Source organism: Rhineura floridana, chromosome 10 (assembly GCF_030035675.1).
Source record: "Rhineura floridana isolate rRhiFlo1 chromosome 10, rRhiFlo1.hap2, whole genome shotgun sequence".
Taxonomy (NCBI): domain Eukaryota; kingdom Metazoa; phylum Chordata; class Lepidosauria; order Squamata; family Rhineuridae; genus Rhineura; species Rhineura floridana.
In genome coordinates this window covers 57,568,896-57,593,301 of record NC_084489.1, presented here as the reverse complement: position 1 = coordinate 57,593,301, position 24,406 = coordinate 57,568,896, and the positions used below count along the sequence as shown (strand labels likewise).

General features: G+C 41.9%; 1 protein-coding gene across 7 annotated transcripts in view; it reads left to right on the top strand.

The window, feature by feature from the left end:
- The window catches only part of FAM171A1 (family with sequence similarity 171 member A1), a 102,966-nt gene that overhangs the window by 60,130 nt on the left and 18,430 nt on the right, over positions 1-24,406 (top strand). For 5 of the 7 annotated variants that reach the window (XM_061587758.1, XM_061587756.1, XM_061587757.1 and 2 more), the window contains 3 exons: positions 2,872-2,964; positions 11,095-11,253; positions 14,627-14,803. In XM_061587758.1, coding sequence (XP_061443742.1) covers positions 2,872-2,964; positions 11,095-11,253; positions 14,627-14,803 — 429 coding nt within the window. Of the gene's footprint in view, positions 1-2,871; positions 2,965-9,597; positions 9,824-11,094; positions 11,254-14,626; positions 14,804-24,406 lie in introns of those variants that run through there. The other 2 variants (XM_061587754.1, XM_061587760.1) reach the window with 2 other exon arrangements.

Genomic DNA, 24,406 nt, shown 5'->3' with positions numbered 1-24,406 from the left:
CGCGTAAAGACGGTGTTCCCGTAACTTCTGCAGCACTGCACGCACATGCGAGTCGTGTTCCTCGGGAGTATTCAGATAAATCAGGATATCATCCAAATACACTATCATAAAGCGGTCCACAAAGTCCCGAAAGATGTCATTCATAAAATTTTGGAAGACTCCAGGTGCTCCCGACAACCTGTATGGCATCACCAAATACTCAAACTGACTGTAACGGGTCTTAAACGCAGTCTTCCATTCATGACCTGCCTTAATCCTCACCTTGTTGTAAGCTCCTCTCAAGTCCAGTTTCGTGAAAATTTTGGCGGAACGCAACCTCTCCAACATTTCCCTAATGAGCGGCAGCGGGTAACTATCGGGGATAGTGAGCTGGTTTAGGGCTCGATAATCATTACAGGGACGGAGCTCCCCCCCTTTTTTCTTCACAAACAGCAGGGGTGCACCAGCTGGGGACTGTGAAGGGCGAATGAAGCCTTTCTTCAAATTGGCGTCCAGAAACTCCCTTAACGCTGCCAACTCTGGTTCAGATAGAGAGTATATCCGCCCGGCGGGGATGCGTGCCCCAGGCACCAACTCAATGGCACAATCATAGGGCTGGTGAGGAGGGAGTTGCTCCTCAACTCTGCTTCTTCTGGCTGCGGAGGTGCCTGAAACTCATGCCTCCCCCCTTCCTGTCCCTTCTGAGTTGGCTGCAGCGCAACAATCCCTAGTATTAGGCAGAGTGGGACGGCTGCCTCAGGTAGCAAATACTGGGAGAAGATAGGCAGGAAAGGATGTTGACATGCTGAAGTACACAGCGGCGTATATCACGTGGCTTGTCCAGCACACGATCTAAACTTGCCTGCTGCCTTCAGGTGTGGTGGAGGATGCTGTCCTGTCACTACTGTTGGAATAAGATTAATCTGCCAGTCCAGTTGGCTTCTGGATGCAGAATAGGACAGACAGCATCTTGTCCTTTGCTCCAGGCAGCAAAATGCCTTGGGGGCTGCCCTGATAATCGCGATAAGAGAATGGATATATAAAATGTGTGTCTTTTCACTAATGATCCAATTAATACACTATACAAGAATAAAAGAAGTTAGACAGAGTTAGAATAAATTTACTGTAAAATAGTCTTCATTTGTTTATTTTTTGCAAAAATAATGCTTTATATATAAATATGGAAACCTGGCTTTCAGCGATTTTAGATAATTTTAAGATCTGTAATAAAATACACAATATACCTTAATGACTTTAAAGTATATAATAGCCATGCAAAGAATGGGTAACTATGTAATTATGTAGCTAGGTAATTTATATAAGTATCTAGTTAACATGTTGTGTTTTATTTTCTTTCTTGTTTGTTGAGGTTATTTTGTTAAGATTACTTTCATGAAGATTATTTTGAAAATAAAAATAAAATAAACACCATACTTTTAACAGACTCATTCTATGGGACATACTGTTATTCATGATATTTAGTAAGAACATTACAAAATGTGATTTTTAATTATTGTATATTAATTTTTACAAATGACTAAAAACCAGCCAAAAAGGGGCCAAATTATTATGCAGAAAACCTTAGGAATATTCATAGATCATGATTGGCTTCATTCATTGATTAATTGAGGAAGTCATTGGTACATATTTTTCATCTCTTTGAGTTACATTGGCTTTCCTCCTTACAAATAAAACTAGATGGATAGAAAAATTGTTATAATTCCATCCTTCCGTGCTACCTCTTCCATAATTCATTCTTCTTGTAGTACATTATACCTGATATGCGCTTTTAGTATGAGACTATATATGAGGAAAGAAATTGTTATGATGGAACAGATGAAATTTGAGAAGATTTTGATGTACAGTGTGAAGTTATTAATGCTTAGCAGAGCATTCTAGAAATGTAAATGTGTTATAGTTGTACTAGAAGAAAATCTCTCTTGCCACCACCCCCTCTCTATATTATTGTTTAAATGAACATTGATGGAATATCTGCTATTTTCAATGCTACTAGTTTAAATACTGTTTCCCAGTTTTGTAGAGAATTTTTTAGGGGAAATACTTCCAGTTTTGGAAAGATACAGGTTCTTCTTGCAGATTCATATTTAGTGGTATTGACACCCAGTTCCTTTGCTTTCTAGAGAAAAATCCACTAAACAACACCCCCTCAGATTTGGAGGGTATGCCTCCAGCTCCTGGAAAATCTTTTTTTCTACTTCTAGATCTGCATTTACTGGAATGAAGACATTTGAATTTGATGCAAATTTTGGTCAAATCTGTTAACCATTTCCTTAGATTTGGAAGCCTCTCATCCTAGTTCTTAGAAAATCTGTGCTGAATTTGAGTTCCAGTGCAGTTAGCATTTAAGACAGAGCTGGGGAATCTACAACCCTCCAGATGTTGGATAACAGCTCTCATTGTCCTTGACTCTTAGCCATGCTTGCTGGGGCTGGTGGGAGTGGTGTCTAACAACTTCTGGAGGATAGCAGAGAATTCTGGTCTAGATCCTTTTGTACACTGTGCCATATAAGCCTGTCAAGTCCTGGATTTTTTGTTTTTCGAGGGACAATGAGGCTATATTGCCCACCGTGTCCAAAACAAAAAACCACATGTAGTGAATCTCTTCTGAGATGTTCATCATTCTCCTCCCTATTCATCTTGGTTTTTTGATTGTTGCTAAGTTGATTTTCTACTTGGTACACAGGTGCACACTTCTTCATACAAAATCTGTTGAAATCAATGCATGTGATATAGTTGGGACATACAATAGTTTGGAAAATACATGCATTATCTAAAAAGGGCATTTGTTAGCAAACATTGAAAGATTGTGGAGATGGGCAAGATTTTTTCAAGATTTTTTTATATCCCACTTAACCAATTTCCCTTCCACAGTGTTTTCTTCTCTAAGCCTTGGCCTTCTTCCTGAACGCTCAGCTACTCTAATGGTATATGAAGATGTTGTACAGATAGTCTCAGGATTTCAAGGTATGTATATGTTTGGGTGTAAGTGGATCTTCTTGAGGTTGCCATAAGAGTCTTTACCTATCTCACAGCTAAAAAACATTGTTCAGAACTGAGCCTGAAGAAGAAAATTAACCATTATCTAAATTTGATCAGAAAATTATCATCAGCTACATTTGAATGTCATGCTAAACACAGTTTAGCTATAGTTTAGCGTGACATGTCCCTTCTTTTCATCCATGATTTAAAGTTGGCTCGTGTTAAAAAAAAACCCTGTTAACGTTAACAACAATTTGTTGGTTTGGATGATACGACAAGCTGTGCTAAACAAAAGCTTCCAAATTCCACCTCATGGCTGTGCCAGAGAGGAGGGCGGTGTGTGCAAGTCCAGGGCTGGTCTAGTCTCATTCACTTCATGCTTAACTAAACTATGGTTTAGCATGATGTCCAAATGCAGCTGTTGTACCAATTAGCTTGGTTTTGTATGGGTCTTCCACATCCAAATTCAACACTTTGCTCACTGCACCACGTGTTGGATTAATCTGATCCAAATTAATTATTTGAATACAGATGATGGTGTTTAAACTACAGCCATCCAAACTCTATATTTGTTTGTTTGTGCTATTTATGAATTATTTACAATTCAGCCTAACCAGTGTGGAATTGGAAGGTATCCAGGAGTCTCTTTAAAGCAGCATTCCCCAATCTGGTGTCTTCCAGTTGTTTCAGACTGCCATTGGCCATGCTAGCTGGAGCTGATGGGAATTGGAGCCCACTATCATCTGTAGAGCAACTGGTTGAGGAAGACTGCTTTAAAGTGTTGAAATATCACAGCAAATACTTGGAACTAGAGAATCATCCTGATTTGCTAGAAAATCCCTTGGAGTACTTAAAGGACATTAGTAAATTAGTTCTTTGATTTATTATATTTATGTACCACCTTTCTAACATTTTTACTTAAGTCATTTTACAATTTAAAATAATGGCTGATAATCAAATAGACATGAAACAAAAGGAAAAAGGAATAGGGGTAGAGGGAAATAAGCAACAGATATATTGGTTGCATCATATCTTTGGGTCATTTTGGCTGTCGGTAACGGAAATCTTTTTGACATGAAACATCAGTAGTATTTAACTAATTGAATAAGCTACTTTAGAGGTCTGTAGGATCATATTAACCAATTTTAATGTCAGATGAGAGCAGAGACGTAAACAATGGTTTTAGTTTTTGTCTGTGAAGCGGATTTTGCTTGTATTTAGGTAATAATAGTGAAGAATATTTTGGCATCTTAAAGACGTGCAGATTAATTGTGGTATGACCTTATTGGACTAGAGACTATTGCATCAAATGCTTGAGATGCTATCCTCAGTTGGCTGATACAGAGAGGGTGAGTAATACATAAAGAGAGAAAAAGCTATAAACAGTTGGGCCAAAATGTGCAGTAGGCATTGTCTGTGACAATTCTATGTAAAGCTTAAATCAGGTGTAGGGAACTTTTGGCCCTCTAGATCAGGTGGTGGAATTTTTGGCCTTCCAGATGTTGCTGAACTACATGCCCCATCAGCCCCAGCAAACATGGCCAGTGGCTAGGGATGATGGGAGTTGTCATTCAGCAACATCTGGAGGCCAAAGATTCCCACACCTGCCATAAATGGATACATTCACAACAGCAATAACCGATCACGGCATCGTCGTCCTAGTTCTGCTGTGCTAAATTTAACACTTGTAGTGGAAGAGGTCTCAGTTTAGGCCTGAATGTAGATAATAATGTTCACACAAAACATCCTGTTTTGTGAACAGAAGTCACAAAAACTTAGCTATTATTCCAGAGTAATCAAACCTAGTGCTTTGCCTAGAGCAGGGCTGGGAAAATTATGGCTTCTGGATGTTGTTGAACAACAATTCCCATCATCCCTACCTAGAAGGCCACAGGTTCTTCACTTCTGGCCTAGAGGATAGTTATATGAAATGTAACTTGTTCCATATTCTTGAGCTGTAATAATAGCTATCCCGTAAAGAAGACCAGTGGTTCCCAAACATTTTTTCCTCCACATACCACTTGAAAATTGCTTATGATCTTGGCAGACCGCTTAATGATATTTCTGCCTGGTGTAGCAGTTGCAATGTGCTGTGCTAGATGCTGTATGATTTTTAATTGTATTTTAACTGTTAATTACTTAGGTGTACTTTATTGTATTTCATAAAATTCAAATAGTAATACAATAAAATACAATATAAGAAATAGAAACAATTAAAATGTAATTAAAATCAATATGAACAGTGTAATGGATGTGCCATCTCCCATCTTCAACCACCAATCTACAGAGATACCGTGGATCATCTGAATGGAGCTTGTGGGCTGCTGGTGGTCCATGGACCACAGTTTGGAAATCTCTGCAGTAGATGCACTTTTCATGTTCACAGTTTGAGGGCAGCATGCATTTTGTGCAAACACAGAAAACTGCAGAATATAGCAGAGAGTTAGAATTTGGCATCCTAAAATAGTCCCAATGAGCCCAGTTGCCCCCCAGCTGGCAGTTGCGGACAAGGAAGGGGCTGGCTTGTGCAGCTGTGGCAAGCTGAGCAGGCCCTAGCCAGCTGAGGAGGACTAGCCTCAGAGGGAGGCAATGGTAAACCCCCCTGAATACTGCTTACCATGAAATCCCTATTCATAGGGTAGCCATAAGTCAGGATCGACTTGAAGGCAGTTCATTTCAAAATGGGATTGAAAGAAAGAAATATCTAGCAGGATCTAAAGGGTTCCATAGGCAACTGTGCAAATAGGATGCTGGACTAGATGGGCCATTGACCTGATCTAGCAGGGCTCTTCACATATTTTTATGTCCCTTGGTACATATTTCATGTTTCAAGCCCACCAGTGCCTTATAGAGTGACTCCTTGAGCTCTTTGTAGAATGGGTTGTGGGAGGCAAGAAATTTTTATCCCACAAAGAGCTCTTGGTGTCACTGGAAACATGAAATGGAGAAGTTCTGGTTGATTGACTACTTAATTGATTAAACCTGCATACATTTGCATGTGAAACCTTTCTGAAGAGGAAAAAAGCATACTTTATTAGTGGCTTTGGAATGATGTATGCACATGTCATGGCTGTATGCTGTAAATACTTAAAATTGACAGCTGCTGTCTGGAGCAATTACAGTTTTGTGATGGTGCTGAGAATTCTCTCTTAGAGGGATCCCACAATTCTCTGGAGGGAGAAACCGTGAGAGTTAAGCTACTTTGCCTGTACTGCTACTGTGGCCTGCCTGCACCTTGCAACAATGCATCCTGTACCAAAGGAACCAAAACTGTACTTCTGCTCCACAGCATGAATTGTCCTAGCAGCAGCTGAGGATTCTAAGGTTTTCTTTTCTTTTGCAATGAATTGTCTGAACTAATCAAAGTATTCTGTATTTTTCTGCTGCTTTTGTTGTTGTTGGGAATACTCATGCATATGCAAAGCAGCACAGAGAGATTTCTGATTGTGTAAGCAGAGCTGTCCCTGAGGTATAGCAAATATCACTATATATTGTAAAACACGGGGGAGATATGCATGCTCCAGGGTTGCTCCTAGTTAATGTAGCTAGTTTACTGCTTTCGATTTAGCTGTAAAAATTGCCTTAAAGAGGGGATCGTTGCTGTTGAGTAATGTGTTGGTTTAGCAGCTACTTCCACCACAAAGGGGACAGTGAGTGGCTTGGGGGAGGAGGATGTTGGAAGCTTTACAGGCACCAGGGAAGCTCTCAAAGGTGCCCACAGGTGCCATGTTGGTGACCTGTAGTTTAGCCACCATGTTATGGTTGTGCTCACACTGTGTATCAGTGAGCCGCTAGAATGATTTTAGCACGCTGCTGCTGGTATCTTTGTTTTAAGTGCTAGCATTATTTGTGGGGTTTCCCCACCCCAGTTGATGATTTCAGGATTATTATTTTTTATGGCTCATCTGCCAGAGTCCCCATGTAGGAAACTATCATTCATTTTTTTAGGCTAGGTACTACCGACTACTATGCCAGCACAACATCACAAACTGTGAGTCAGTTGACATTGCAGGCAGACTGTCAGAACCAAATATTTGGCTCTAAAAAGATGTTTAAAACAGCAAAAATCATAACTGATCCTTAGCTCATACTCTTTCCTTATGTTCAAACTCCTGTATAGTAAATTATGAGATTTTGGGAATTGGAAGGACTGGGGGAAATCTCTGTAATGGAGTGTTGCTACCAAATCTAAATCAAGGGTTGTATTTAACTACGTTTTGTAGATCCATTGAAATAAATGGGCCTAAGGTAGACATGTCCATTAATGTTAATGGGTCTACCTAACTGTAACATAGGATACAACCCAAAGAAATAACAACTGATTTTACAACTGAGAAGTTATTTAAAACACCTGGTTGAATAGAAAGGTCTTTTTCTGGAGCTGAAAAGACAGCCACGATGACACCAGGCAAACCTCCCTGGGAAGGTTGTCCCATAACCCTGATGCCACTTCTGAAAAGGCCATCTCTCTCTGGTGATTACTTGCCTTACTTCATTCTGTGGGGGCAGTTATGATTATAGTGTAAGTAGGGTTGCCAGACTTAGGGCCTGAGAATGATTCTGTATCTTTAAGAGAAGAGACAATTCAGCCAAGTGCAGGTTTTCTTGCAACACTGTCATGGGAAAAACCACAAGATAAAATTCTCCCGTCCCTTGCACAACTTTTAAAGATACAGAAGACCTCTTGGTTGCCAGGTCCAGCCTCCAAGAGGTCTTCTGTATCTTTAAAAGTTGTGCAGGGAGAAGGGAGAATTTCACCTTGTGGTTTTTCCCATGACAGTGTTGCAAGAAAACCTGCATGTGGCTGAATTTTCTCTTCTCTTAAAGATACAGAATCATTCTCAGGCCTTGAGCCTGGCAACCCTAAGTGTGACAAAAAGCTGGTTGGAGTAAAGCTCATCTTATGAGTAGGCATTAAATTTTGGTTCCTCACCTTAAAGCTATTAACAGTACAAAGCAATATAACTAGTCATCTTAGAATCATGCTCCATACGTTATAATAAGGAGTTAATCTTGAATGTCTTGATTGGAAGGCTTCTTTTGAAAGCAGGCTCCATGTATTGAAAAAAGAGCTCTTGGGAGTACAGTAACAGCTGTTTTAAATCTTCATTTGCATGTTATGCAAAAGCTTGCAGATGGGGCCTTGCAGTGTTTGCTGCAAAGCTTTGTTAATTATACAAATTTGTGGAGAAGTGCTTTTGGCTTCAGAAGCAGATGCCTAATGGGACCTACAGTGATAAATACGACATGAAGCTGTCTCTGGTCCTTCCAAGACTCAAAACCCTCCAATCCCATTAAGTGGTTTTGAACAAAAGTTCATCTTGGCTTGAGAGTTCAATGAAAGCATGAATCATTAGGATGGTTGCCCCTGCAGGGGCTTTTCACTGGGGGGCCTTTGTATATAATGGGCAGATCGCTTGAACTCAGGAGAAACAAGCCAAGCTGCTCTAGCCCTGGAGGATGGAGGTTGGGGTAGTCATTTTCCTGGCACCTGAGCGAGAGCTTCTGCACTCTAGCAGGAGCCTAATGGCGCCATACATTCAGGCAGTACTCCTGTGTTTGCACACTGGGATTGCTGCTCAAATTAATGGTGACTCATGCATGTCATGAATCTCTACCGTCAAGGCACAGGGATCATGCGTCAGACCCCAAACCCCACCCTTAGGGAAAATGGGACTGGAACCAAAATACCACTTCACCCTTGCCAAGGCTGTGTACGCTCACAACAACCCTGCAAGGTAGAAGGTAGGCTGCCACCACCCCTGTTACTGGTCCACTCAGAGCCAGGGGATCTCTGAGCCCAGAAAATAGGTCAAACCAAGATCCTATGAGGCAAGAGCCAAAGTTACACTCCTTGCCAGGAACCTCTGGTTAAAGACCTCCAATTAAGTTTAAGCTTTAACTTTTCCCTCTTTGGTAGTTACGTGACTGAGAATGGTCAAGGTACTGAATCCAGAACCACCCCTTCTCTCAAGGAACACACCAGGTTAAATAGAAGTAGCTTTATTAAGATATATATAAGTGCACATCAAATATAGCAGCACATAATCCTTTAAGACCTGTCACCCAAACAGGGGGTACTTATAAGAGAATTCATACACACAACAAGAAAATAACAAACTAGCTTACCTAACTACTTACACATGAGGTAGTTGGTTGCAGTGGCATCTCTCCTAAGAGAGATGGATGTTAAACATAAAGCAATGGAACCAGGCATAGGTTACCTCCCCATAGGCAACCCCCATGGAACCACAAAAGGCAGAAGAACAAAAGCTAAGGGTTTCCAGCCCTGTACTTAAGGAAAAGAATCCTAACGGTCCAAGATTAATTGACCAATCAGGAGTTGGCTGATGTAACCTTCTTCTAGGTGTTTCTCACTTTTTCGCGCCTTGCAGGCCCCCCTCCCACCTGTGTTTCAAACTGCACAGGCCAGGGATGACCTTGAGTGCCAGGCACTTGCTAATCAGCAGAGATAACCAGGTGCAGCTTGTTGAGGCTTCTTCTAACTGTCTTCAGCTGGAAGTGAAACTCAGGATTGTAAATTGGCAGAGGCTAGGCTTTTTCTAACTGTAAAATCTCCCAGAGTCCCTTGCTTGAGCCAAGGTATTACTTATGAGATTTTTAATAACTCATGAACAGGTACAGGTTCATGACAATGCAGATAACTCTTAGATATCTGAAACTGCTGCCCCCCCTTAACTGAAGAAGGTAGCAGGACTGCGATAAATGAGAACCATTCAGAAACCTGGTTAGGGTGATAATTGTTCCTCTGGACATGATCCCTGCCAGGAACTGCCTTCAAGCTGAGGAATTCTCCAGGCCAATGAGCTAATGATTCCCTCAGGTCAAGACTTTCATTTTCTCCCAGGCATTTTAGCATGTGTTTTAAATTGTTTTAAATTTTTAAATTGTTTTTAAAAGATGTGTTTTTAAATTTGTATATTTGTTTTAATGTTTTTAGTTACTGTAAACTGCCCAGAGAGCTTCGGCTATGGGGCGGTATATAAGTACAATCCATCAATCGGTAGGTAGGTAGGTAGGCATTCCCTCAAGAAGCTGGGTCCTACCATAGTGTTAGACCAGAGGTAGGGAGCCTTTTTTCAGTCCAAGTCGGTGTTCTGTCACGGGCAATGTCCTGGGGGTTGTATGCCAGTGGCAAAAGTGGGTGGAACAACAGATATGACTCTTTTTTATAGTAGGGTACATTTCAGCCACTCCAAAGCCAGAGGTTTCTATGCACACACACATGCACATAGCCCACACACATCTATCTCTTCATCCTCCATCCAGACAAGCAAGAGGCATTATCACAGTTCAAGGATGGATTCCCCCGAGGCAAAAGCACTCAGAGCAGGGTTGGTGGAAGGCATAGCCTGGAGGATGAGTGTAACCAGGGAAGAGGCCTGAGGACCAGATAAAGAGGCCTGAAGGGTCACATTCCGCTCCCCAGCCTTGGGCGTGAGGTTCCCCAGCCTTGGATTGGACAGTCTAAGAGTGCTTGAGTAATGGCTTCTTGCAGGGGTATGGTAAATTCAAGTGAAGGTCCAGGCCCAAGGGAAGACCTGGAGAATAACTCAGCTCCCTGCACATACACGTACATTCTGATGTGTATTATCCTGCCCCATCACTTCTATGTGCCTCACCATTTGCTCATGTTTAAGATTTGCATGTACTGAAACATATAGCCATTTCTGCTGCAGATAGCTTAGGCTGCAATCCCAGACACAGTTAACTAGGAATAAGCCCCACTGACTGCAATAGGACCTACTTCTGAGTAGATGTGCATAGGACCACACTGTTGAAAGTATTTTTTTAAAAACTTTGAGAATGATGGTGGTTTCCTTTAAGCTGAAATGGCTGAATTGACCATTAGGATCTGCATCCTTTATTGCCTGACAATAATTGCTATTGGAGTTCACTGGAATCCATTAAATTAAGCAAAACAATTAATATTATTCATCTCCCATTGAATTCATAAATGTAATCCTGTCGGGGAAGTGGGAAATGTCATGGTTTTGCTGCCAAAATACTATAATTACATTTATAGAAAACTTGTTTCACATTGAGGACTATTGTCACGTTCATTTTCTTAGTTGTTTGTTTGCTTATTGCTAGGTGCACGGATCCAGCCCAAAGTTCATTTTCAAAGGAGAGCCTTGAAGCTGCCAGAAAATACCAGCTATAGTGACCTCACAGCATTTCTTACTTCAGCTAGTTCACCTTGGGAGGTGGATAGCTTTCCTTATTTACAAGGATATGATGGCAATGGAACTGGTAAATGTTTAATTTTGTGACTATTGAAATATGTTCTAAGGTTTAGGGGACTAGTTTGCTTGAGCATTACTGGAATCACATCATGTCTGTGTAGCCAAAAGTACCTTTATTAGCTCTTTCCCTGAATGAAAGAGGATGCCCCATCCCACCCCCCAATCCTTTTATTTACTTCCTTACCAACTAACATAATGAGAATTTTCTAGATTTGCTCACAAAACAAAAATAAAACAAATATACAACATTTCAGTACAGTCTTAAAGAATTAGAACAATAGCAAGTTAATTAAAAATCTGAAACACAAAACAAAATTTAAAGTCAGTTTCCTTGGTTAAAAGTTGTCAGCGTGGCAAAAATCTTGGGAAAACAACAGTAATTCTTCTTTGTGGCAGTTGCTGAATATTTGTTTTCTTTTTGGAAAGGAATATTTTTGTGCATTTGGTCTGGGGTAGCCTATGTGATGCTCTCTAGATGCTGTTGGACTACAACTCCCATCAGCCTCAAACCAGATGGCTAATGGTCAGGGGTGATGGGAACTGTAGTCTAGTATCATTTAGAGGGCACCACATTGACTACCCCTGCACTTAGGTGTTGAGCTGAGGCCTGCATCACTTGTTAAGCACATAGCTGAAGGTAGCTCACCAGCTCTCTATTCTGGCCTTCTAGGTGCTTGAGATCCTCCTCCCCTGTTTTTGCAGGATCAGACAGGCAAAACAAACAAACAAAAAGAAAAAACTCAGAAGGTTTGTCAGCACTCCACCCACACCCATTGGACTGCGTTCTGCTTAGTGGATCATAGTATTCAAATCTAGTTTAGATCTTAATATATTCTGAAATTGGAGAGTGAATGTCTGAAGTGGGGAACCTCTTGTAATCTTGGAGCCCTAGCATTCCAGGGTTCTAAATCATGTAGTAGCGCAAAATAAGTACAGAAGTCTCCTGGTTCAGAGGTTCACCCTCCAACTAATGGAGGGCAATGGGGATGGTGACCAAGAGGCAGGGGGAGGAGCTTAGTATGTTCATCTCCATTCATGTGTTGGTTTTGCTGGTGGGTAGAACCAAGAGAGCTATGGTAGAGTACAGTCAAGTAATACACATTAAATGTGTAATTAATGCCATACATTTGTTTGGTTATAGCAGGGCTCGGGAATCTTTTCAGCCCAAGGGCCACATTCCCTTGTGAGGAACCTTTCGGGGGCCACTTGCCACTGGTGGATGGGGTCAGAGGCACAAAGTGGGTGAGGCAAGTGCATAGAGGAGTGAATGTGACTCTCTCACAAACTGAAGTTAGAGATTTGCGCACACACACACACACATATATATATCTATATCTATCTATCTATATATCCAGGCAAGCAAGTTGCATTATCACAGTTCAAGGATACATTTCACCCAGTTAAAAGCATTTGGGGGGGGCAGGAGGGCAGGGCTGGTGTGAGTGTGGATTGTGGAGAAGAAGGATTGTAACCTGAGGATGGGGTATGGCCTAGGAAAAGTCCAAAGGGCTGGATGGAGAGGCCTGGAGGGCCATATTCTGCCTTTGGGCCTGAGGTTCCCCACCCCTGCTGTATAACTGGCCCTTAGAAAATAAGATGATGCCGCACCTAGAAAATGCACCCCGCCAGACTGAATTCATCCCTCCAGGGACTCTGCTGTTCAACTCGATAGACCACAGGCTGTGCAGGCCTGAGTTGAAGGCCCATAGCTCCGTGGTAGAGCATCTGCCTTGCATACAGAAGGTCCCAAGTTCAATCCCCGGCATCTCCAGGTAGGGCTGGGAGGGAACCCTGCCTGAAACCCTGGAGAGCCGCTACCAGTTAGATGGACCAGTGGTCTGACCCAGTGTAAAGTAGCTTCCTAAGTTCCTATAAAGAGATCCAGTTGAGAGGGAAAATTGGCAACCTATCCATGGGCACATGGAAGCATTGTCTGCTTGCACATGGGATTTATTTGCTAAATGTCCACATATACAGAAAATGTTGCCACTACGGGCCGACAGAAAAAAACAATTGCTTGTCACTATTGTCTTTTGCCTATGGCTTTTGTGATGTTCCTATATTAATGTATATATGGTAAGTGTTGGTTGTTTAGAAGATACATGGTAAGTGGAGTGAAAGAGGGGGAGTGAATGGGCAGTAGAATGCGAGATTATTGGCTGAGTGTTTAAAATGGCTGAATGTATAAAGGGAGGAGTGAGAGTGGAATCTGGGGGGAGAAGAGAACTGAGTGGGTTGCTTGGTGGAGTTTAGAGAGTTGTTTACCAGGAGGGAGGTGGAGTTCGGATTAGTATTGAGTAAAACCATATGCTTATGTGCCTTAAGAAGAAATCTTGTTAATCTTGTTAGCTTTGTTATCTGTAATAAATACTTAATTTGGTTTACCAAAGGCCTGATCCTTGGCTGGGGTTTCACAGACCAGAAGGGAGGGTAAGGTAATGACCAAGGCTGAAGGGGAACTGTAACAAATGGTGGCAGCGGTGAAGAGAATAACAATACCAGTATTCAGAGTCTCTGGGAATACTAGTATTGGGACGTTACTGGTGGTTGCCTAGCAGGGGGATCTGTTGAGATCTGTGCTAGAGCGGGGAGAGAAACCATAAGAGAGAGCGGTCCGGACTGGTGGAGTCCCTGGTGGTGCCTAGAGACAGGCAGTAACCACGAGCAGGTAGGAACCTGACAGGGAGAGCCAGGGAAGGACGCCTCACATCTTTCTTTACCACCAACAAGCTCTCGCTGTATGGAGTGAACATAGCAATGTAATCAGTGCTGCCTTCATCTGAGAGGCTTGTGGCCAAACTTGAACAAGGAAGTTAAAATTTCCATTAATTAATCACTTTGAATTGGGATGAGTTGAGGGCCTAACTGCACATTGGTTAATGATGTGATTTGCAATCATGTCATGTTTTTCTAAAAACAAAATATTGGGTATTATGGGTGACTATATCAGCCTCACAGCCATGGAGGATGGTTTAAGCCTACCCTCCCTAGTTGCAGTCATGGAGCCAAACTGAAGTCGTCCCCTCCCCCCCCTCCTCCCCTCCCCTCCCCTCCCCTCCCCCCCTCCTCCCCTCCCCCCCATGCTATGTGGAGAGACGGGGCTTTTTACCAAGAGTGTGCTCACAACTGTTTGGGTTTGTTTGAAACCCACAGTGTGATTGCTGTGGGTTTAAAACCCACAGGTTTGGCCCTGATACTGCTTGTAACTGGCTGATGCACTCCCAATTTGAAAAATGGTGTCCAGGTCATGCCACCCTTTGATAACAGAAAACTATTTATTAATAAATTGAAGTAGGTCTTTCTGTGATTAGTCTCTATGTTAATTTTCTTTGGATGTTATATTTTATGCATTTTCATAAATGTTGTTCATTTGCTTACAGGAAATAACACTAGGTATGATCTTACTCCTGTCACTGCAGTTAGTGTTCACTTACTCAGAAGCGATGGGACTCCAGTTCCAGTGAATGGACCCATCTATGTAACAGTGCCTCTCCCAACGACCAACAACTTGAAGCACAGTACCCATGTGCCCGCTTGGAGGTTTGACCAAAAATTTGGTAAGGAGCCTTTTGTTATTGATGCCAAATTTATGAACACTTCATTAGTTCATTCACAACCTCAAATTAGAATATAGCTGCGGAGTGACAAGAGGCAATTATTTATGATGGTTCAAGAATGATTCATAGTAGTTGTTTGAACATGGGAGTTCTCCTTTGGTTCTTATTTTGCAGTTTGGGATATCTGTTTTAGAGAGCCTCCTAGAGAAGTGGGACTCATCATTTTGTGTATTACAGTGCCAAACCTGGCAGTAAATTGGCCACTATCTTTATTCATGGCCTATGTTTTTTAGTATTTGCTTTACACCCTAAAATATTTGAAATGGGGACTGTCTTTTGTGTGTATATTTATATTATATTTATGTCTCGCCTTTCTTTTTTGGCAACTAAACTCAAGGTGGCTAGCAAAACAAAAATAAACAATACAAATAAGGTCAAAATAAGGCCCTGTCCCTCCCTCCTGTGCATAGTGGTTGTCTGCTGCTTGAGTCTAAGAGGGACAAGGCTGGATGGCTGCTGGACTGGGGAGGCCAATGGAAAGAGCCTTCCTCTGTTAAGTTTCAAAATGGCAGGCCCTTGATGAAGTCCAAGAGGGGAAGGGCCAGTCAGGCCAATGGAAAGAGCCTTGCTCTCTTTCCCTGTCCCTCTAATTACTTTCAAAATGGCAGGCGCTCGATGAAGTCTGTGAAGGGAGAGGTCATGCAGGAGTTGAGCCAGGCAGGCCAATGGAAAGGGCCTTGCTCTTTCTTTTCCACTCCTAAACTGCAAAATGGCAGCCCCTTGATGGTGTTCCAGAGATAGGTGGTGTTTCTTTGGGGTGTAGAGTATCCACTGCTGAGGCTTCTATTCTAAAAATAGTGGAACATATATATATACACTGTATTTACCGGAATGCAAACCATAATATTTTAGGATGCCAGTTGTTTGCTACTGGGATTTCAGCCACCTTTTAGTTTAATTCCAATATGTAGACTCCATTAACTCAAGCTCCCATTTACTTCCATTTTCATTTATGATTCAGGACTATTATTTGTACTTGTGTGAGGGGGGCCTGAGAAAATTGACTCACACTTTCCATTTCCTGAAAAAAGAACTCCACTTTTTCCTGTATGCTGTTTTAAAGCTGAAGAGGGGGACGTATATTTGTAAATGATTGTGATGGAAGGGGCTTTTTGAATTAGATAGTTGTCACAGTGGCCAGGCACTTAAATCTATCGCTCTTCTGGTTATCTGCTTTATATATTGCTCCCTGCTGAGTAGTAAAAAAAAACCAAACCACTGCACGCACCGCTGTAAATAGTCTGCAGTTGGTTAGCTGAATGCAGGGAATTTCCTCATGTGGTATTTAAACATCTGTTTCAGCACATGCTGACAGAATACTGTTTGGCAAATTCAGCTGTATTGGCATTCATTTAGGGCCGTGGCAGCTAACCTGAAGCCCTCCAGATATTACTGGTCTACAGTTCCCATCATCCCTGGCCACGGAGCCTCCTGGCTGGGGCTGATGGGAGCTGGAGTCCAACAACATCTGGTCATGGGTCCCTCACTCCTGATTTGGAGTATTCGTTTCCATGTTATGGGAACACTTTTGTTTTATTTCATCTTTATAAACTTACTATACACTGCAATAAGAATGAATAATGGGTGGGGAGCTAGAAAACCTGATTAAATACCAATTCTTGATAATAATAACAATGACAGTCAGAAGCATCTTTGCTGTGATCTTACACAGAATGATTTATTTTCGAGAGTAAGGACATATAACTCCACGATTAACCATTTTAAAACATTTGTAATCTTTCAAAAATGTTATAAAGCCGGTTCTCACTTTGCAAAATTGTTGAGGTTTGATGAAGCTCACCTTAACTTAAATAAATTTTAGTCTCTGGTCATCTTTGAATGTCATAGGTATATAAAGTTTGAGTAGCCCTTCTTTGTGCCGGTGTTTGACAGAGCATGCTTATGCACATCTACTCAAGTAAGTCCTGCTGGGTTCACTTGGACTTGCCTCTAGATAAGTGTGTATAGCAGGGGGTGGGAAACCTGTGGCCCACTTAATATTTTTTGGACTACTACTCCCATCTTGCCTGACAGTTAGCCATGCTGGTAGGGGCTGATGGGAGTTGGAGTTCAACAACATCTTGAGGATCAAAGGCAAGCCAAAGAGGGGGGATGCCTGTAAGACCACTAAGTCCAGAGTCTGTAATCACCTGACTCCATCGCTAACTGGTATGGCACGTCACTAGAACTGCCTTGCACAGAAATGCTCATGCATTTTATCCAGTCTAGGAAGATCCATTGATCATTGAAGATCCAATGAAAGATCAGTAGGTCTTTCTTCTACATAAATTTCCTCAGAACTGGTTTATTAAAGAAAAAAATCATGCAGGTTGTTTTACTATGCCATTATCTATGTATATGCCATAGTACCCTAAGCAAGAATGATATATTGCAAACAAAACTTACTGTCTTGGATGCAAAGCATACTAAATTAAAGGAGCGGCGCCTTTTAAATAATTAATAAACTTAAACAGCCTAATTGTGCCCTGGAGATATTTCTAAGTTTATTCCATGAGCTGGAGATACACTCCACAGCTTACACCACAGTGATTGCCTATACTAGGGATGGCAGGCAAAGAGATGCGTTAGTAGTATGCACAATCTCACCTTTGAGTGGAGCTTCAGACTTCAGGGCCTAAAGTAAGCATCTGTCCGTTAGCCTGTGATGTTGATGCTGATGCATGCAAAGCAAAAGAAAGGTAGCCTGTCAAATTTCCCACAGCTCAGAGAAATTCACTAAGTTACAGCACAACAAAAATTATTTCTGATGTTTGACAAAAGTCCAGCACTGGCCTTTTGACTTGCTCCCTTTCCTCTTCCTGCTCAAGCTGCTTCATCAGTGTTTGTTCTGCCTTGCATGCAAATAGCAGAAACACAATGGGCTGTTGTTCCTGGATTGTTCTTTGTGCCTCACCCTGAATGCATTTTATGCCAACAAGTTTAGCGGCCCCTCCAGACTGCCATCTTTTTTGGAGGTGTATCCTATAACATGTCATTGATGCAATAATAGTGCATTAGTAGTGGATTTATTCTGGACCATCCACACATCATTCCACTTTATTGGTTGTTCTGTGATGCTCCCCCAATGTTACTGTTTTGTTATTGTCTGGAGGGGCCCTCTTGCACTCTAGCACAAACAAAAATGGGACAAAAAAACAAACACCCCAGAACATTTCTGGTATAAAAAGTTACTGGATTTCAGCAGGAAGTTATCGGACATGCGCCAACTGGAAACGAAGCAATGTGCCTGCCCTGAAACTTTTGAAGGCACAAACAATATTGAAGGCGGGATTGTGTATCACTGCCCTGATACCATCATGAGCACAAATCATCATGAATGCGCAATACAAAGGATGTCTGGAGCGGCTGTACAATAGTTTTTTGAGTCCACAGAGGGCATTTTTAGGAAACTCTTCATACCTATTCCGCTACAGCACATTAACTTGAGCTTTGTCATCCAGTAGAGTATTTTCTTTTTGTTTTGTTTTCCTTTTCTGTAGCATGTGGCTTGGCTTGCTTCCATAAGATAGGAACATAAGAAACTGCCTTTTTACCACATCAGATCATTTGTCATTGGGCCCAGTATTGCCTACTCTGACTGGTAGCAGCTCTCTAAGATGTCATGCAGAGATCTTTTACATCACTTGCTGCCTTATCTCTTTTTAACAGGAGGTAATAGGGATTTAACCTGGGACCTTCTGCATGCAAGGCATGTGCTTTGCCACTGAGCTGTGGCCCCTTCCAAAGTCATTTCTTCTCTGCCTGTGGCATCGTATCACTGAACTTACTTGCTTGGGTTGGGGGGTTACTGGTTTCTCCTTTGGGCCTTAGTCAGATGAGATTGTCATGTGAGCCTCATCCAGCTCTGTGATTCTACAAAGGGGAGGGGGGAAATGGGTTGTTTGGTGCAGTCTTTTGGCTCAGTCAAGAAAAGAGATCTGGATCTACCCAGAAAATGGCTTGCTCTTTCTTATGAGGGCTCCTCTTAAGAACATAAGAAGAGCCTGCTGGATCAGACCAGTGGCCAATCTAGTCCAGCATCCTGTTCTCACAGTGGCCAACCAGGTGCCTGGGGGAAGCCCGCAAGCAGGACCTGAGTGCAAGAACACTCTCCCCTCCTTACTTAGGTTTCCGGCAACTGGTTTTCAGAAGCATACTGCCTCTGACTAGGGTGGCAGAGCACAGCCATCACGGCTAGTAGCCATTGATAGCCCTGTCCTTCATGAATTTGTCTAATTTTCTTTTAAAGCCATCCAAGCTGGTGGCCATTACTGCGTCTTGTGGGAGCAAATTCCATAGTTTATGCGCTGAGTAAAGAAGTACTTCCTTTTGTCTGTCCTGAATCTTCCAACATTCAGCTTCTTTGAATGTCCACGAGTTCTGGTATTATAAGAGAGGGAGAAAAACTTTTCTCTATCCACTTCCTCAATGCCATGCATAATTTTATACACTTCTATCATGTCTCCTCTGACCCGCCTTTTCTCTAAACTAAAAAGCCCCAAATGCTGCAACCTTTCCTCATAAGGGAGTCGCTCCATCCCCTTGATCATTCTGGTTGCCCTCTTCTGAACCTTTTCCAACTCTATAATATCCTTTTTGAGATGAGGCGATCAGAACTGTACACAGTATTCCAAATGCGGCCGCACCATAGATTTATACAACGCCATTATGATATCAGCTGTTTTATTTTCAATACCTTTCCTAATTATCGCTAGCATGGAATTTGCCTTTTTCACAGCTGCCGCACACTGGGTCGACATTTTCATCATGCTGTCCACTACAACCCGAGGTCTCTCTCCTGGTCGGTCACCGCCAGTTCAGACCCATGAGCGTATACGTGAAATTAAGATTTTTTGCTCCAATATGCATAATTTTACACTTGTTTATATTGAATTGCATTTGCCGTTTTCCCACCCATTCACTCAGTTTGGAGAGGTCTTTTTGGAGCTCTTCGCAATCCCTTTTTGTTTTAACAACCCTGAACAATTTAGTGTCATCAGCAAACTTGGCCACTTCACTGCTCACTCCTAATTCTAGTTCATTAATGAACAAGTTGAAAAGTACAGGTCCCAATACGGATCCTTGAGGGACTCCACTTTCTACAGCCAGCCCTCCATTGGGAGAACTGTCCGTTTATTCCTACTCTCTGCTTTCTGCTTCTTAACCAATTCCTTATCCACAAGAGGACCTCTCCTCTTATTCCATGACTGCTAAGCTTTCTCAGAAGTCTTTGGTGAGGTACCTTGTCAAACGCTTTTTGAAAGTCTAAATACACTATGTCCACTGGATCACCTCTATCTATATGCTTGTTGACACTCTCAAAGAGTTGTAATAGGTTACTGAGACAGGTCTTTTCCTTGCAGAAGCCATGCTGGCTCTGCTTCAGCAAGGCTTGTTCTTCTATGTGCTTAGTTAATCTAGCTTTAATAATACTTTCTACCAGTTTTCCAGGGACAGAAGTTAAGCTAACTGGCCTGTAATTTCCAGGATCTCCCCTGGATCCCTTTTTGAAGATTGGCGTTACATTTGCCACTTTCCAGTCTTCAGGCACGGAGGAGGACCTGAGGGACAAGTTACATATTTTAGTTAGCAGATCAGCAATTTCACATTTGAGTTCTTTGAGAACTCTCAGGTGAATGCCATCCGGGCCTGGTGATTTGTCAGTTTTTATATTGTCTATTAAGCCTAGAACGTCCTCTCTTTACCACTATTTGTCTCAGTTGCTCAGAATCCCTTCCTGCAAATGTTAGTTCAGGTTCAGGGATCTGCCCTATATCTTCCACTGTGAAGACAGATGCAAAAAATTCATTTAGCTTCTCCTCAGTCTCCTTATCGTTCTTTAGTACTCCTTTGACTCCCATATCATCCAAAGGTCCAATTGCCTCCCTAGATGGTCTCCTGCTTTGAATGTATTTATAGAATTTTTTGTTGTTGGTTTTTATGTTCTTAGCAATGTGCTCCTCATATTCTTTTTTAGCATCCCTTATTGTCTTCTTGCATTTCTTTTGCCAGAGCTTGTGTTCCTTTTTATTTTCTTCATTCGGACAAGACTTCCATTTTCTGAAGGAAGACTTTTTGCCTCTAAGAGCTTCCTTGACTTTGCTCGTTAACCATGCTGGCATCTTCTTGGCCCTGGTGGTACCTTTTCTGATCTGTGCTATGCACTTCAGTTGAGCTTGTAATACAGTGTTTTTAAACAACTTTCAAGCATTTTCGAGTGATGTGACCCTCTGGACTTTGTTTTTCAGCTTTCTTTTTACCAATCCCCTTATTTTTGTGAAGTTTCCTCTTTTGAAGTCAAATGTGACCGTGTTGGATTTTCTTGGCAATTGGCCATTTACATGTATGTTTAATTTAATAGCACTATGGTCACTGCTCCCAATCAGTTCGACAACACTTACACCTTGCACCAGGTCCCGGTCTCCACTGAGGATTAAGTCCAGGTTCTCAAAGTTCTACTTTGAGAACAATTGAGTGAATATGCAGAGCGGCAAGGACCATCCCAGCTGCTGTCCCCAGCTCCTGCTCACTTAAGAACATAAGAAGAGCATCCTGGATCACTAGTGCAGCATCCTGTTCTCACAGTGGCCAACCAGGTACCCACGGGAAGTCTGAAAGCAAGATCTGAGCGCAGCAGCACTCTCCCACCTTGTGATTCCCAGCAACTGCCATTCAGAGACGTACTGCCTCCGACAGTGGAGGAACGACACCGCCATCATGGCTAGTAGCCATTGATAGCCTTATCCTGCATTAATTTGTCTAATCCTCTGTTGAAGCCATCCAAGTCGGGGGACCGTCACTACCTCTTGTGGGAGCACATTCCGTAGTTGAGTAGAGTGCAACATTTCTAGGCAGAGTTTCCATTAAGAGAGCTTGTTGTTTACATCAATGAGAGACCTTAGTTTTGCATGATATGGGAATACCTTTTGTTAAACTAGCGTTGCTTGCCTTTATCTGCACTGTAGGAAAAGGATCTTATGTGCTTTGCTCTAGTGTGGTGTTCCATTTCCGATTGCAATGAGATGCAGCTTCTTGTGTACTGGTCTTAGCTTGCATTCTCCTTTCCCTAAACACTTAGCAACCATGTTTATAGCTTGCTATATTTCATGCAAAGAGACCATTGTGAATAAATCGAAACTGATGGCCTTCAAAATCACTGCGGAATTAACAGATAGAGGGATTATTTGTAGCTTGACAATACCAAGGTACTGCTTGACTGCGTAGTGTGGCACTGAGGGTTGTATTCAACTCAGTCTTACTCAGAGTTGACCCATTAAAATTAATGAACCTGAGTTACTCATGTCTTTTAACTTCAGTGGGTCTACTCTGGGTGGGACTCTCCTTGAATACCACCCTAAGAGTTTAGAGTTGAGTCTTAGAAAGCGCTGAAATGACATTTTGACACTTTGAGTCAATGTGTGCAGTTGATACTCCAGTATTAAATGTTTGTGGCCTACAAATGTCGGGCATTACTTTTTCCGCCCCAAAATTCTCACTGGGAAAGATGGGGGTGAGCCTTGGGTTTTCATGTTTCTTCTACCTGTGCTGAGGAGGGGAGGATGAAGAAGACCCATTGGATTTATAGAAGAGTGGGGTATAAACTGAATAAATAAATAGCGAACACATCAACATTATATTGTTGGATCCAAAGTTTAGCAGAGCTAGCATATGGTGTACAGGTACTGGGAAATCACTCCAGTCATAGCTTCTCATGCACATAATTGGCCCCCATTTTTTTCTGTGCCTCTTGACTCAAAGTGTCAAAATGTCATTTCAAGAAGTAAAATTTCAAGAAGAAAAACTCACAATGTGCTTCATAAAGAGGCTTGAATACATCACAGTCCCCTCTGGCCTGCTGAAAGCACAATAGTTTTGCCGGAGCAAGATGATCGTTTTTTGTTTTTCCAAGTGTTGAAAGAGAGATTGGTGTGTTTGTGGCGTGTACGCTCAGCACCACTCTTGCCTCAGGTTTTTAAGGTTTTTTTGTATTGATTGAAAAGATTGCAAAACGTGTTTGACCAGAGCTATAGTGGGGCAAAAGGAATATGTGTGGACAGGGTGAAGAAGCCGTGCCACTCCCAAAATACTTTTCAGTTGTTTGTCTCCAGCCCCAGAATACTCACATGTGCACACATATCCAATGGTGAACATATACAAGGGTAAGGGACACAAATACAAGACACATGTATGCAGATGTGTACAACTGAACAACAGAGCAGTGACAAAAGACCACAGCTGTGTTTTGCAGTATACAAAATACACTCTAAAAAATTATTTTTCATTTATGGTCACCATAGCCAAACAGGGTACTGTTATGCCAAGCAAAGCATTATCGCTAACAACATTAGATTGCTGATTATGTAATTATTGTTTTTCAAGCCTGAGAGAGGAAGTGGAGCCTCTGTCAAGTTCATGGCTCATGCTGTTTTTTTAGTTGGTAGTTGCTGATAACTTGCTTTTCTGTCTGAAGAGAACAGCATTGCTAAGTGCTTCTTTCAAGGGGGGGGGGGGACATCCTACCTTGGCCAAGGAGTACATGCTTTAACAAGAGTGAGGTATTCCCTTGTTGTTGTAAAAATGGTACTTACAAAAAATAGTTTTTAAAGCATAAGCAACAGTTACATAGTGTAATGGATGCAAATGTCATTGCACGGTAACAGATATGCTGTAGTGTAGAGAGGAAAAGATCTGCTGTGGTGTTGAATGCTTAAGTTCTACTAGAAAGGAGCAATTAAAAGCTAGGAATGCTGACCTTTCAGTTTGCTTTACTGAAGGGTAAGTGTAAAAAGGCAAAGCTGCATATAGCACTTGCAGCTTGACCTCTTACTAAAGACGCAGAGGTATAGTTTGCATATAGTAAACCATAGTTAATTGTTTGCCATGAGCGCATCTATGAGGGTTCTTTTTCTCCTTCCCGCTTGTGGTGGGAAGAAGCAAACAACAATCTCTGTCTCAACCAGGGATCGTGGTTTGTTTTACTTCCAAAAAAACAAGATCTGTAACCATCATTTGTTCTTGGCTTTCTGATAGTGGTCTATTGGAGCCCAATCCCTGGTTTGGATGTAATGCTAAGTGAGAGACCATCACTTGTTTTCTCTGTGTAAGGGTGGAGAGGAGCAAAACAGACCAAAAATCATGGTAAACCCTAGTTAGATGTGCAAAAAAAAAGGTCTAGGCCTCATTTGGGTGCAATTATGGTTTAGCATTTTGAGGATTTGATTCTGATATCTTACTAAATAAAGAAGCTTATTTGTAGTTTGGTGTGAAGTCTGAAGTGATCAACTCTGGCTTGTGATTGGCTAGTAAGCTATAATTGGAAACCATGGGTTGAAATGGCTTTGTGGACCAAGGTTTGTGCTAATTATAGTCTTAGCACCATTTCCCAATTCACAAACCATAATTACAACCATTGCTTTCTCACAGAAACTGCTGCACAGTGGAGATGGTAGTGGACGGAATGTATTCATATAACATGCTGAGTGCTGTAGCACAGAAAACAAAGGCAGACTAGCAGCTCTAGCTCATGGCTTGCCTGTTGTAGCC